This window comes from Sitophilus oryzae, unplaced genomic scaffold, assembly GCF_002938485.1.
Source record: "Sitophilus oryzae breed Bouriz unplaced genomic scaffold, Soryzae_2.0 scaffold_466_pilon_pilon, whole genome shotgun sequence".
Taxonomy (NCBI): Eukaryota; Metazoa; Arthropoda; class Insecta; order Coleoptera; family Curculionidae; genus Sitophilus; species Sitophilus oryzae.
Genome location: NW_022147047.1, coordinates 184,814 through 198,058, shown reverse-complemented (window position 1 = coordinate 198,058; position 13,245 = coordinate 184,814). Strand labels below are relative to the sequence as shown.

The window sequence follows — 13,245 nt, the reverse complement described above, 5'->3', positions numbered from 1 at the left end:
AGTAAAAGCAATGTTCGAATTGTCACGAGGTTTCTAACAGGACACCACAGTAAAGTGAAGCTAAAGGGGCGTCCAAACCGGATGAGCGAGCAGGAGCGAGCAAGAATTCGGGTATGTTCTATGGGAACGCTTAACTGGTATGGACGGCTCTGCGAGCGAAAGAAAAATTGCTTGCTCGCGCTCGAGGCTGTTCCACGCCCTGTCGGTACATCAAAGGAAATTCGCGCTATTGCACGTCCGGTTTGGAAGGGATTTTGTTTACCACGTTTGCGATCGAATATCAAAAATGGATAGGCCGAATAAAGTTGTTCTAGAACTAATAGAGGAGTACAAAAATCGCCAAGACCCGTAAGGTTATAGCTAGCCTTTCTCTAGGTGAAATTGCTTTTCGGTAATTGGTCTGGACACCCCTTCAAAAAAAAGAGCGAATCCAGATTCTGTGCAGAGCATTCGGAAACACCAGAACACCTCATCGCCTGAGTGTGTCGATAACAAGCTATTTTAGAAAATACGTAATTTTAGATTCTTTTAAACCGCGAAACAATAAACAATTACAGGTTTCCTAATAGATGTTCATAGAATATTTATAAGAGTTAAATTTTCAACTAAAATGAAATAAAACCTACTAAAACCAATTTCGCTATAAGCTGGTTAGATTAAAGTTTTACTAAATGTAAATTTAATTTAATGAAACTTAACTTGCTGAAGGCTTAAGGAAAATATGCATGTTTTATCGTATTCATTTACATAGTCGTTTCGTTAGAATATAATTCAACTTATTAAGTGTAATAAATAAGCTACAAGTTTATAATTTTATGAGGACAAATTTATGGAAAAGTTATTAAATAATTAAAAATTAAAATAACAAATATAATGTTCAAAATTGAATTAAATTTTTAATTGATAACCACAAACATATCTCTCTGAAAAAGACACCAACATTCATACTCTACTTTAGTAAGTTTATAAGTAAGTTTTTTAGTATAGTATAGTAGTTTATAAGTATGTCCTTAGACTTCCATTTCAAGCATACTTCGTTTACTATACATAAACTTGATTTCGAATTCAAGACATTTTTGTTTTGCAATTTTCTCTACCTTTTCCTAACATTAGTTTTTGGAATATCGACTTTAATTAAACTAGTATAAACTAGACTGACTTTGCATGATTTGAGAAACCAAATATTTGCTCCTAATAACCTAATCTTTGCTGTTGTAACACCAAAGTTTCAAACCACCAACTGTAATAAATTCTTAATTTTCACTAAACATAATTCGATCTTTTTTTCAAAATATCTTTTTATTGCCACATTGATATACGTAAGTATTAAATAAGTGCAAATATTTTCGGGGCTTGTAGATTTCGATAAAAGAAACATATTTTCTCTCTACCGTTTTTGGAATAAGTCTATTTCACTTCGTAATATCCAAAACAATGATTTTTTGCTTCAATTTTAAGAACCACTGGATATTTTCTGGGTTTTCTTTCTTGTAAATTTTTGCCATATATTACCAAGAAATTATATTTTTTAACTAAAGCTTCGTTCAGAACGTCGCAATTAGTGGAAAAAAATAAGTAGTTTCAATTACACTTTATACTTTTTAGTTTATGATCATTCACAACGTTTAAAAAACACAATTAAAATTAATAGAATATCCTAGCAACAGTTTGCGTTAGTCAGTTCTATCCATAGAGAAAGCCTAATATTTTTATCTTATAAAACAAAAAACTTTTGATTTCCAACCCCAATTTCTCTTGACGAAAGATAATCAAAGGTCAAATTTACATTTCTTAAAAAATTTGGAACTATAATTAGTGGAAAAGTTAAAAGTTTGATAATTTTTTCTGCTAATTGAAAATGTCTATCACTAATTTTGACGTTCTAAATGCTTACATTGAAATTAAAGAAACAAACTTCTACGCTAATAAAAACCATTAATCTATTCCACTAATTCCGAGGTTCTGAATGAAGCTTTAGAACTAAAATAAATCCAAAATTTTTTCCAAATTTTAAATTTTTTTTTTTGGAAAAAAAAACCTAGCTACCTTCTGGTAGCTAAATATACTACTCCTAAAAATATTTGCACTTATTTAAGACTCACCCTGTATAATAAGTAAAATCACTACATGAATTATTATAAAAAAATAGTTTTTGTAATTCTATATAAAAACTAAAATGATATATTTATCTGAGAAATTTTCTTAGTTGTAGTGTTTATATTAATATGTTCCTGTGTGAGAATTAACAATACTCTGATCGTGTTGTATATGTATAGTATATCTAGTATAAATCTCTTTAAATTTCTAGTGATATTCTACTATAACAAATAATGCAAAGACTGAAAACCAACTTCAAAAATTGAAATGAACAAATTCACTAAAGTTTTATCACAAAAATCGTCTTTGATTTAATTAAGCCTCAGACGTTAAAAATGATTTCTCTTGCTGTCATTAATCCCCCCAATTCGATTAATTTTTATATCTTCTTTTCTCTTTGTCCTAATATGGATTAAAGTTGACTGTCGCTGACAGGCCTCAGCCATTTTACGGATTTGGTCGTTTTGTCTTAACTTTTTTCTTCCTATTTTGATGGCGTAAATATAAAATGCCAGAAGAAAAACGTCATCTAACTACTCAACACAAAATATTTGATAATTATTTTCTTTAACAATCTATTGCTTTTTTATATTTCTGTTTTTTTCAATTTATATTTCTGTCTTTTTTAAAATTCTTTTTAACTAAATAAATAAATCTATAATGAAATATTTAACAAAATATTTAACCTACTTCGCAATATTGCTATTGCTACATTTTTTAAAAAAGTAAAAAGTTTAATTTTCTAAAATTATGTTTTATTTATTAGAATTTTTATTTGGTAATGGTATTTAGTGTCAATTTTTATTGAATACTGTATTAGCTAGGTGCATTTTCTGCCGGTACTGCCACCATCGGAGAATACCTTATAATTTGTGAAAATTCTGAAAATAACAATAAAAAAGTAAATATTTTGATATATTATCTTCAGAAGGTCTAATAATTGTATGATAATTCATTATTCAAGCTGATAAAACTTTTTAGATGAGTTAAACTACATAATTTAAGTACTAGTTGATTAAAAAAAGTATACCATTAATATTGCAAATTTTATTTTATCCTCTTATAGTCTATACCTAGATTACAGTTGAGGGTTGGAACCTTTGGCGTTACACAGCAAAATAAAAACACTAAATCACCACAATACACCTAAACACTTTTACTTTTACACTGGACGCGCGTTTCGCTAACCATGTTAGCATCATCAGCAGATGATTATAAACTAAAGTACAATCTACAAGTTGAGCGTTTATATACTCGCCCAGTGGGCACCGAGTGGGCGTGGCAAAATCTAGCCAACCGAGTCAGAACCCACTGGGCGTAACAGTTAGATTTCCGCCACTAGAGTAGTAGGAACAAAGAACTTGAAGGAATTGGACCGTTGTCTCTGTTCATACTATCTTTACATTTATTAATTCTGATGCTTTCATATGCATCTAATTGCCTGTAATTTGAGACTTGTTTAATTAATTTTAAATTATTAAGATCTATACAATGTTCTTTATCAACAATATGTTCGTATGTTCGGCAACGCAAGATTTATCCGGTCTACCATATTTTATCTGAGCTAAATGTTCTTTAAATCTAGTTAATATTGATCTTCTTGTTTGCCCAACATATTTCTGATTACAATCTTTACAAGAAATTTCATTTGTGTTTTTATTTTGCTTAGTCTATACCTATTTATGTTTTGATTATGAAATGGGCACTTTGTCTACTGACTTGTTTCGTCCAACTGTTTGAATCCAATTTTTCTTTTGATCAAATTAGTGTGAGAAGCTGTAAAGCTATAAAATGTTAAGTTGAATATCCGGGAGAGATGAGTTATTGAATGTTATTGCACCCAACAACCACATAATTACGCCCTACTTTACCTATTAACATTTTTCAGTATTTCTCTCAAATTTAATTTTGAAAGTTTGCATTTAGATTATAGAAGATAACTGGGTTTCACTTTATCTAAAATTCTTAAACTAATACAATTTCCGACGAATTTTCTAAGTTCATTTTATTAACTATGTTAGAATATTAATAACTTCCATGGTATTTCGAAATTCTTACCGCTTTTTCTCCATCTTTCTATTCAAATTAAGATTATTGAAAACTGGATAGACCGCGCTCTAGCGAGACGACCGTCAAATTAATATTAAAAAGCTGTTTTTCAGTACCAGTGGCGGCGCTAGTATTATTAGAAGGGTAAAAAATTTCATTACATGATTATAGTTTAACTGTTACTTTTTGGTATAATTTTATGATTTTACTATAGTCTGGGGACCAGCCAATACAGGGTGAGTTTTAAATAAGGGCAAATCTCTGTCTTTATTCCTACGAGAGGAATGTAGTGGTCAGGTGATGTGTGAGCTTTGTCTCCATAATTCCCTGTCTTGTGCTTCATGTACAAGCGTGTGCAGTGGCTTGTGGGTGATCTTCGATAGCTGGTCTATCTATCAGAAGGGCAAGCGGCCTCTTGGTCTTTTGTACAAATAAGTGCAAATAATGGTGGTATATTTCGATGCCAGAAACACGCCCATGAGGTTTTTGCCACGAAAAAAAAATTGGAAATGTTGGAATTTTCTGATTTTTTTTTAGTTTTTAGTTAAAAAAACATAATTTAATGATAATATGGTAACATAGATATAATAGATTAAATTTAGAGGAACTAAAACCCAAAAAAGTTCTAGTGGTTCTCAAAATTTAAGCAAAAAATATTATTTTTTTAAACTTTCAAAATAAAATATTTCGGTAATTTTGGACTTTTTAAAAAGCGGTAAAGAGAAAATATGTTTCTTTTATCAAAATCTACCAGTACTGTAAAAAAGTAAAAAGTTCCTATAAACATAGTTTTGGAGTTTTTCTGGATAGTTTTAAAGTTACAGGATGCCAAAACTTTAAAACATAGGACTTTTGTAATTATTTTCATTCCATATATTTTTTTTAATTTGCTATAGGTAGATTTAACATCAAAACTACATCTAAATATCAGTGGCTAAAATTTAATAGTAAATTGGATGATATAAATAATTTATTAATTTTATTCTTAATTTATTCTTAATTTATTCTTAATTTATTCTTAATTTATTCTTAATTTATTCTTAATTTATTCTTAATTTATTCTTAATTTATTCTTAATTTATTCTTAATTTATTCTTAAATTATTCTTAATCTATTCTTAATTTATTCTTAATTTATTCTTAATTTATTCTTAATTTATTCTTAATTTATTCTTAATTTATTCTTAATTTATTCTTAATTTATTCTTAATTTATTCTTAATTTATTCTTAATTTATTCTTAATTTATTCTTAATTTATTCTTAATTTATTCTTAATTTATTCTTAATTTATTCTTAATTTATTCTTAATTTATTCTTAATTTATTCTTAATTTATTCTTAATTTATTCTTAATTTAATATTAACAAAGTTGCATTTATCTCATCAAGGAGACTGAAATCGAGAAAATATAAAGATATAACTTATAGTCGTTATTAAACTGCCAACATAATTGCTAAAAGAGAGAACAACCAGTGGCGTACATGTTTTTTTAGACAAATATTCCAGTGATAACCTATATGAATTTTCCTGGTGAATCTGTCGCCACTTTTTAAGCATTAAAGTATGTCGCACTTATAGTAACTTTTTCCCTCGAAATTTCATTCGAATCGCTAAAAGTACTTTGAAGAAAATTATAACTAATCGAAAAAAAATGTAGAATTTAACCCCCTGTAGCTATGAAACAAAGCAAAATGAAACCCGTGATGATATGAAAAATAACGTTTGTAAATTAATTTTTAAACACCCTGTGTATGAGTGGAATTATTGAAGTACTTTTGTATCTTTTTGTGTTGATTAATTATGATGAATTAATTTAACGCTAATTAAAGAACAATTTTTGTTGAAATCAATATTTACAAACAAAACAAAACAAATAATGCTTTATTGTGCAAAAACCTAAAACAACTTCATTGACAAAGCACTCACAAAACAAACAAAAGCACAAAAAAAATATACAAACAACAAAAAATACACTATATAAATCATACAATTCAATAAAATTTAAGTCATTAAATTACAAAAAAAAAACATACATCGACAATTGCAGAACAGTAAGCAGTAAATAGATATAATTTTAAGAGTTATAAAATAGTTATAAAATATTAAATACTTGACCTTTGACCAGTGTGTGAGATGATCAAAATTTTAAAATCAAAATTGTTCATGATTAAACATCAATAAAAAAGTCGTTTACCGCATCAGAGCTTTGCGAAACGTGGGAAAGAATGAAAGCGACTTGATATTCAAAGGCAGATGATGGTACATTTTTTTGGCATTGTACAGTATTGAACCTTTAACTAGTTCTGAGCTCGGGGTTGGCAGATAAAGATCGTGCTCCGCATTCCTAAGTGGATAGTTATGAGATGGCCTTTCGGGAATAGCAGATATGTACTTGCGGATTAAGCAAACGGATTCAAAAATGAACAAAGAAGGAAGAGTCAGTATTTTGAAATTTTTAAAGAAATTCTAGCAGTGAGTTCTACTGTGAGTTCTCTTTTAATCGAGATAAAATATGACCAACTGTGCTCACCTTTTACTACGCCACTGTTCCAGAACGTAGATTCTTTCTTCTTTCAGACAGGGATATTCAAAACTGAATTTAAAACGCCGTTAATTTTTTTTGGTCTGTTTTTTCGCTTTCTTCAGCCATCGCTTTGAATCTAGCTAAGCGGATTTGAGGCTATTTGGATGTTGTTGCCGGCAGCAGCGAAATATTCGTTTCGGAGTGGCTTACGCGTCGCGCTTAGTCTAGAAAGCGACAGCTAAAAGAGCCATTAGAATAACGGGTCGGAGCAAAGCCTGAAAAATGCATCATTAGGAGCTTTTCACCAGTACAAATAAATGCTATTTGAGAAAATTAGAATTTAAAAATACATTTATTTGAAGCGATAATGTAGTTGGGAAGTTAATCACCTTATAGATCTATTGTGTCCTCCTTTCTTGATATAACTCCTCATATAGTCTCAGCGCTCTGATAAAAGCCAGTATCTGAGACGGTTTTACATAGATTAGTTCTCCATCTCTGATTTCAGTCGTGACAAAGTTAATGGAACGAATGGTTGTCGTCTCGGCGCACTCAGCGACGCGGTGTTCTGATGTTTCCCCATTTTCCACAAAAAAATCTACATTCGCCGTTGTTTCTTAGCTTCAATCTACTGAAGTGTTCATTGAGGAGACTGTTAAAAACCGCGCGGCAATCCGGAGATTGTTCATACTTAAATCAACAAAAAAATCTTTGTTTTTTTTAGGCGCACGTCTTTTCTGCATTACTCTATTGATGTGAGAGCTGGACACTAAATTCACAGACCGAAAAGAGAATAGAAGCCTTTGAAATGTATGTGTACAGACGGATGCTGCGAATCTCACGGGTACAAAGGAATACCAACGATGAGGTACTCCAGCGCATGCAGAAACAAAAAGAGACACTGAACACCATCAAGGAAAGAAAAATGTAATACCTGGGTCATGTAATGAGAGGTGATAGATACGAAATACTGCGTCTCATAATAGAGGGCAAAGTGCAAGGGAGAAGATCAGTAGGAAGACGCCAGAACTCATGGCTAAAATATTTAAGATGTTTTGAACGTTCGTCTGCGGAAATCTTCCGGGCTGCAGTTTCCAGAGCCACAATTGTCATTTGGATCGCCAACCTTCGGCAGGAGAGGGCGTGATAAGAAGAAGTCCTGAGAAATTTCATCAAGTGTCGTAGACCATTGGATGATTTCTATTCCAGGTTATGGAGATTTCCGGGTTATTCATTTCTGCTTTAAGTTGGTTTCCAGTAGGGAAGTACAACGATTCTGGTCCAATTAGTTGAATGTTCGCTCCTTTTCTAGCTAGATCGTTTGCTTCTTCATTTCCCTCTCTCCCGTGGTGGGCTGACACCCAGTGTAAAAGGACTTTATTATCGTGTCTCTTTTATAGGTTTTACTAAGCAAATGTATTCAAACCACCTTTATTTTATTGTCTGCATTGACTTTCCTTTGATTAGTTTAATACCAAAATTTACAATTTCTTATAGGTATTTTATTTTTAATTCAGTAAATTAAGAGGCACATTAATCATTTTACACAGATTTTAATTGTTTGTGAAACATGCCCAGATGCAATTAACTGATGTCCTTAATATAGAAATCCAGTAAATTTATGCATATTGACAAATGACTTGAAATCGCAGTCAAATCGAGTTTTGACGCATTCAGTTACATCATGAAACGTATCTGAAATTGAAGTTTTAGTTGATTGATGACCGTTAAACTATAGTCTGTCGACAACGACAAGATCCTTAACAGTGATAGATGTGTCTGTCATTTTAATTTCAAAGTAGTTTATTTTATTTTACAAAGAAATAAGTTGGTACAAATGGAACGCATAACAGGAAATTAATATATTTAAAATTTCACTGACAAGTGATAACTATAAAGGTATGTGTTAATACAAAACAAACAAGTACAAAACACCACATATATGTACAAAAAAAAAATAAAAAAGAACTAGGTATTTCTTACTTGGAAACTTCAAGAAATTTCCCGCATTTATTATAATATTTATCAATATAACTTATGTACAAATTTGTAATATTGCACAGGAATCAATAAAACAAACTATTTTATTAATAATAACACTTACCAAATTTTATACCTTAAAGGTTGATTAATTAACTTTAATCTTAATTTTTTTAAACCAGTACCTTTTGACATTTTTCTGCTGTACCTAAATCCATTATTTACCTATCGTGTGATGTCGATATTTTACAGCTACTCCAGTTTTTAGTACATGTTTAGTAAGATTCTTGTACCATATACGAGATGCACTTATCTACGACAAGATGGTATACAAACTTTATTGATGGTAACTTTATTGGTGTATAAGATTTTCTGCCTGGGCCGCGAGTATTAACTATAAATTGTGCTCTGGGTCTACAACTAATTTTCCCTCGATATTTCCTCCACTTGACTTCAAAAGACACAAAACACGTTTAATAACACGAATCAAAATGCATCATCTTCCAAAACAGAGGGTATTTGACATAAGTCAGCATAAGTTGACACAAAATTATAACCTATAATTTCACTAGACTTTGACAAGCCTCAAAAATCTAAAGACGAGTTTATACGCATCAGCGTTCGTTTGTCGTTCATCGTTCTGTCAAACCAATAAAATTGAAATATAATCTGTCATTTATGAAATAAACCAATAAAACTGGCTAAAAACAAGAGATGACGTATGACGGATTTATATTTAAACCCATCCATAGTTAACTTAAAAAATACTAGAAACTTTTTTTAGTAAAATAAATAGATTGGTATGGTACGTCATGTGCTTTTCTTCTATCATCGTCTGTCGAGATCTTATCTGAGAAAAAAAAACAGAGTATATTAAAGCTTGAAATTATTGACTGGTGGTATTGATATTTTAGATTTTTTCAACATATCCAGTTAAAATTAATTTAAGTCTTCTAGTATTAGATGATTTACAAAAGGTAGCTAACGTGCCAATTATATGCTTGGATGATGACAACCATCTTTCGTTATATTTATCTACTAACTACTACTTGGTCAAAAATTATCAAAAATAGAACATACATGATAAAGAAACTCTTCTTTACTTTATTTTTTCTTCGTGTTTAGGATTTCTCAAAGTTGAACCGGAAGAGGCTAAGATTCAAAGCAACTTCGGCCTAGTCGACCAGTTGGCAGCATTGCTGTGGATCAAAGCAAACATCGAAGCTTTTGGTGGTGACCCGACCAAAGTAACATTGATGGGACATGGTACTGGAGCGGTATGCGCCAGTCTTCTTACCATCAGTCCCATGGCTATACATGAAGGAAAAAGTAAGTAATTTTAATATATTTCGAATTTTTTTTGAGGAAACTTATCTCAGATTATTGAAATTGAAGCGAGAGCCATTCACTGATTTTACAGGAGAGCACCGGACGGCTGGTATCTATATTTTTACTAGGTATATATCATAGGATTTAACAATTTATTGCACTGCAGCGTTTATGCATTTTGTAGGGACCATTTAGATCTACTATAATATTGTAAAATCCTAAAATTTATCCCTGGACCCTTCAATTATATAATTAAAAAATGTATTAATACAGTTGTTATTAGAAATCGTAGACACACTGTTCCCTAACCATGCTAGTTTTAATCATCTATAGATGATGCTAACATTAAAAAGGTTAGGGAAACATACCTCTAGTGTTCGAGATAATGTGTATTGTAGTAAATTAGTGTTATTTTCTTAGGGAAGTTTCACTAAATGAATAACTATAGCTTTAGAATTTTACTGAATATTTAAATATTGTATGCTTATGAAGGTTAGAAAATTATATCTATTATTCACAGGTTTTTATTAGCTTCGCAGAACTTGGTAAAGCTACATTAATATTAATTTGATACAATCAACCTGCTGTATTAACGGACAGGTCTAATTGGAGTTTACTTGGAAACTCAATAAATTAGAAATTCTGTGATATATAATTTTAATCAGCTGGAATTAAATATACTTATCTAATATTAGGATTAAGGCAGAAAGTAATTAATAATAATAATCATAATAATGCTTTGATTTGGATTAAAAATGACTCAAGAAAATTTACTATGTTGCCTTCGGGTGTGCTTCAAATTTGACATTCTTGACCAAATTTCGAAAAACTTGTTAATTTTCTAATTTTGCTTAAATATACAAATTTTCGTCTTTTTTTTACTAATAGCCGATTCTCGTGATAGAAGCAAAAATAACTCAAAGGAACCCGTTTGTCACTCAAATATTTATCTGGTACTCATATATTAAGTTCATTGTTTTGAATAAATTAATAGTTTTTAATGTAAAGTTTAATATTGTTTAAAAAAATATTGGTTTGCGTGATATTCCGTGTGATTGACAAATATACCATGTGCGTCTCAAAAGTGGCTCACTCCTATAACTTTTTTATTTTTTCAGATAAAAAAACGAGATTTGGTATGTTAGTACATGTCATGAATTAGGATTGATTGACGGATTCAATTGTTTTCGGTCACTTCCTGTATCACCGGAAATGACTACAACTTTTTATTTTTAAATGGCATCCTCGGTATTTTTTACTTTATTCGATAGAAAATGACATATCATATGTCAACTTTTGACATATTCGCTCAAAAACAAATTGTATTTTAAATTCCAATCTAGATTGCCATGCCTGTATTAAAAACACTAATTTTTAATCAAGGAGCCTTGGAAAAATAGATTTGATCGTCTAATGTTTTTAATCTTGTCCTCTGGCCGGCTTAAAGATACCCAAATCGTATTTTTAATCATATCTAATTTTTCTCAAATGGAACGAGTGTGGCTTATTAGCATATTTGGAAAAAGCATTTTTTTACGAATAATTTGATACCGCACACTAGATATTTCGAGTGAATTTGGCACTCCAAATTGAAATTTGAAATGCTATTTTTTTTAATTGAAAATGTCAAAAGTTGACATATGATATGTCATTCTATTCAGAGTCACATTTTCTATCGAATAAAGTAAAAAATACTGATGGTGCTATTTAAAAATCAAAAGTTGTAGTCATTTCCGGTGAAACCGGAAGCGACCGAAAACAATTATTGAATATGTCAATCAACCCTAATTCATGTCGTATTACTAACATAACAAATCTCGTTGTTTTGTCTGAAAAAAATAAAAAAGTTATAGGGGTGAGCCACGTTTGAGGCGCACCCTGTATAAATAATTCTTCCACATATCAAAGTGACATCATTTCTATACATTTCTTATCTCTAATTATCTCAAGTAAGTTTAAATTTTCTTTAAAAATTAGGCCCGCTATAATAGTATTACGTTATTTAAACAATTTTTGTATAATACTTCCATTGTAATTTGCTCAGGGACCATATAGAGGCAATATCTAACCAAACAATCCTATCAGTAGGCTTTGAAAAAGACACTTTGACGTTTAGTATTGCACAGATATGAATTTTATCATCCATAAATGCGGAAGTTATTTATACTTTTTATCTATTTTTTATAAATAAATGTATTTTTCTTTAAAAATTAAAACAGATTAAATAAATTTAACTGAATACCTATAATATACAATATACATCTACTATAAACCTTATTACGAAGCTTTAATCTCTTTTTGATTTGTACATATTTAAATATGTAATTTGTTTAATTAGAATATGCATTGTTTCGATCTATATACATAATGAAAATTATTTGTTAGTTCCCTATTCTGTAACCGCGAATTAATCACACTGATGATAGGCTTAAACACATATAAATTAATATTAATAATGTAATAATGATTTACCATAGAAATGTTAATATTTGCAGAGAGCAGTCGCTACGAAACGCTGAATACACGGTTCTGTGATATGTTATTTACATAATGTCGAGCTGGTTTTCACTCAATACCTCTATTTTATTTATAAATAATTACGGATAAATGTTAAAAGCTTTCCGGCTTGAATGTTCAATAAATTAATTTCGAATTAACCCAATGTATTAATCAAAATAATTGTCACAAAAATAGGGATAATCCGTCCGGAAGTCTAACTTCTTTACGCGCGTTGGAAGTAAAAATTCAAGGCCGTGACACACGACGTAGCGTCAGGAATAGTGATAACGGCGTGCTGCCACAACTATCTCATTCGGGGCAGATCTACCCTTTTGTAAAATAATTTAGCTCACTCTGGGTAACGATCTGTGACAAACGCGGCTAAGAAAATCACTATAATAAACTTGATACATTACCTGTGTAATAATATCTTCTGGTTGTGTGCTAGGAAGTAAATTTTCATGGATATTTTCATCGATAGGTCTGTATGTTCTGTAAAAACAATAGTTATTTTTTATACCAGACGATAAAATTGTATTTAAATTAAACGATAATGCAATTTTATCGTCGTGTATAAAACAATTTTTTTTCCATAGCGAGTTACGTTTTAAAATATATTCAGAAATTATTATTTCAAGGAACTTATTACGAGTAGAAAAAATATTGTGCTGGGTTGGCGTTGGTTTCTATGTAATTTGACAAAAAAATAAAGCTGCCTCTTTAGTTGTCAGTTTTGAATCAATATACACACACCGGAAAAGTCTAGGG

General features: G+C 30.3%; 1 protein-coding gene across 1 annotated transcript in view; it reads left to right on the top strand.

The window, feature by feature from the left end:
• Positions 1 to 13,245, top strand: part of LOC115886046 (neuroligin-4, X-linked-like) — a gene marked incomplete at its 5' end in the record, with an annotated part of 245,135 nt that overhangs the window by 167,873 nt on the left and 64,017 nt on the right. The window contains 1 exon segment of the mRNA XM_030905074.1: positions 9,775 to 9,978. Within this exon segment, the coding sequence (XP_030760934.1) occupies positions 9,775 to 9,978 (204 nt within the window).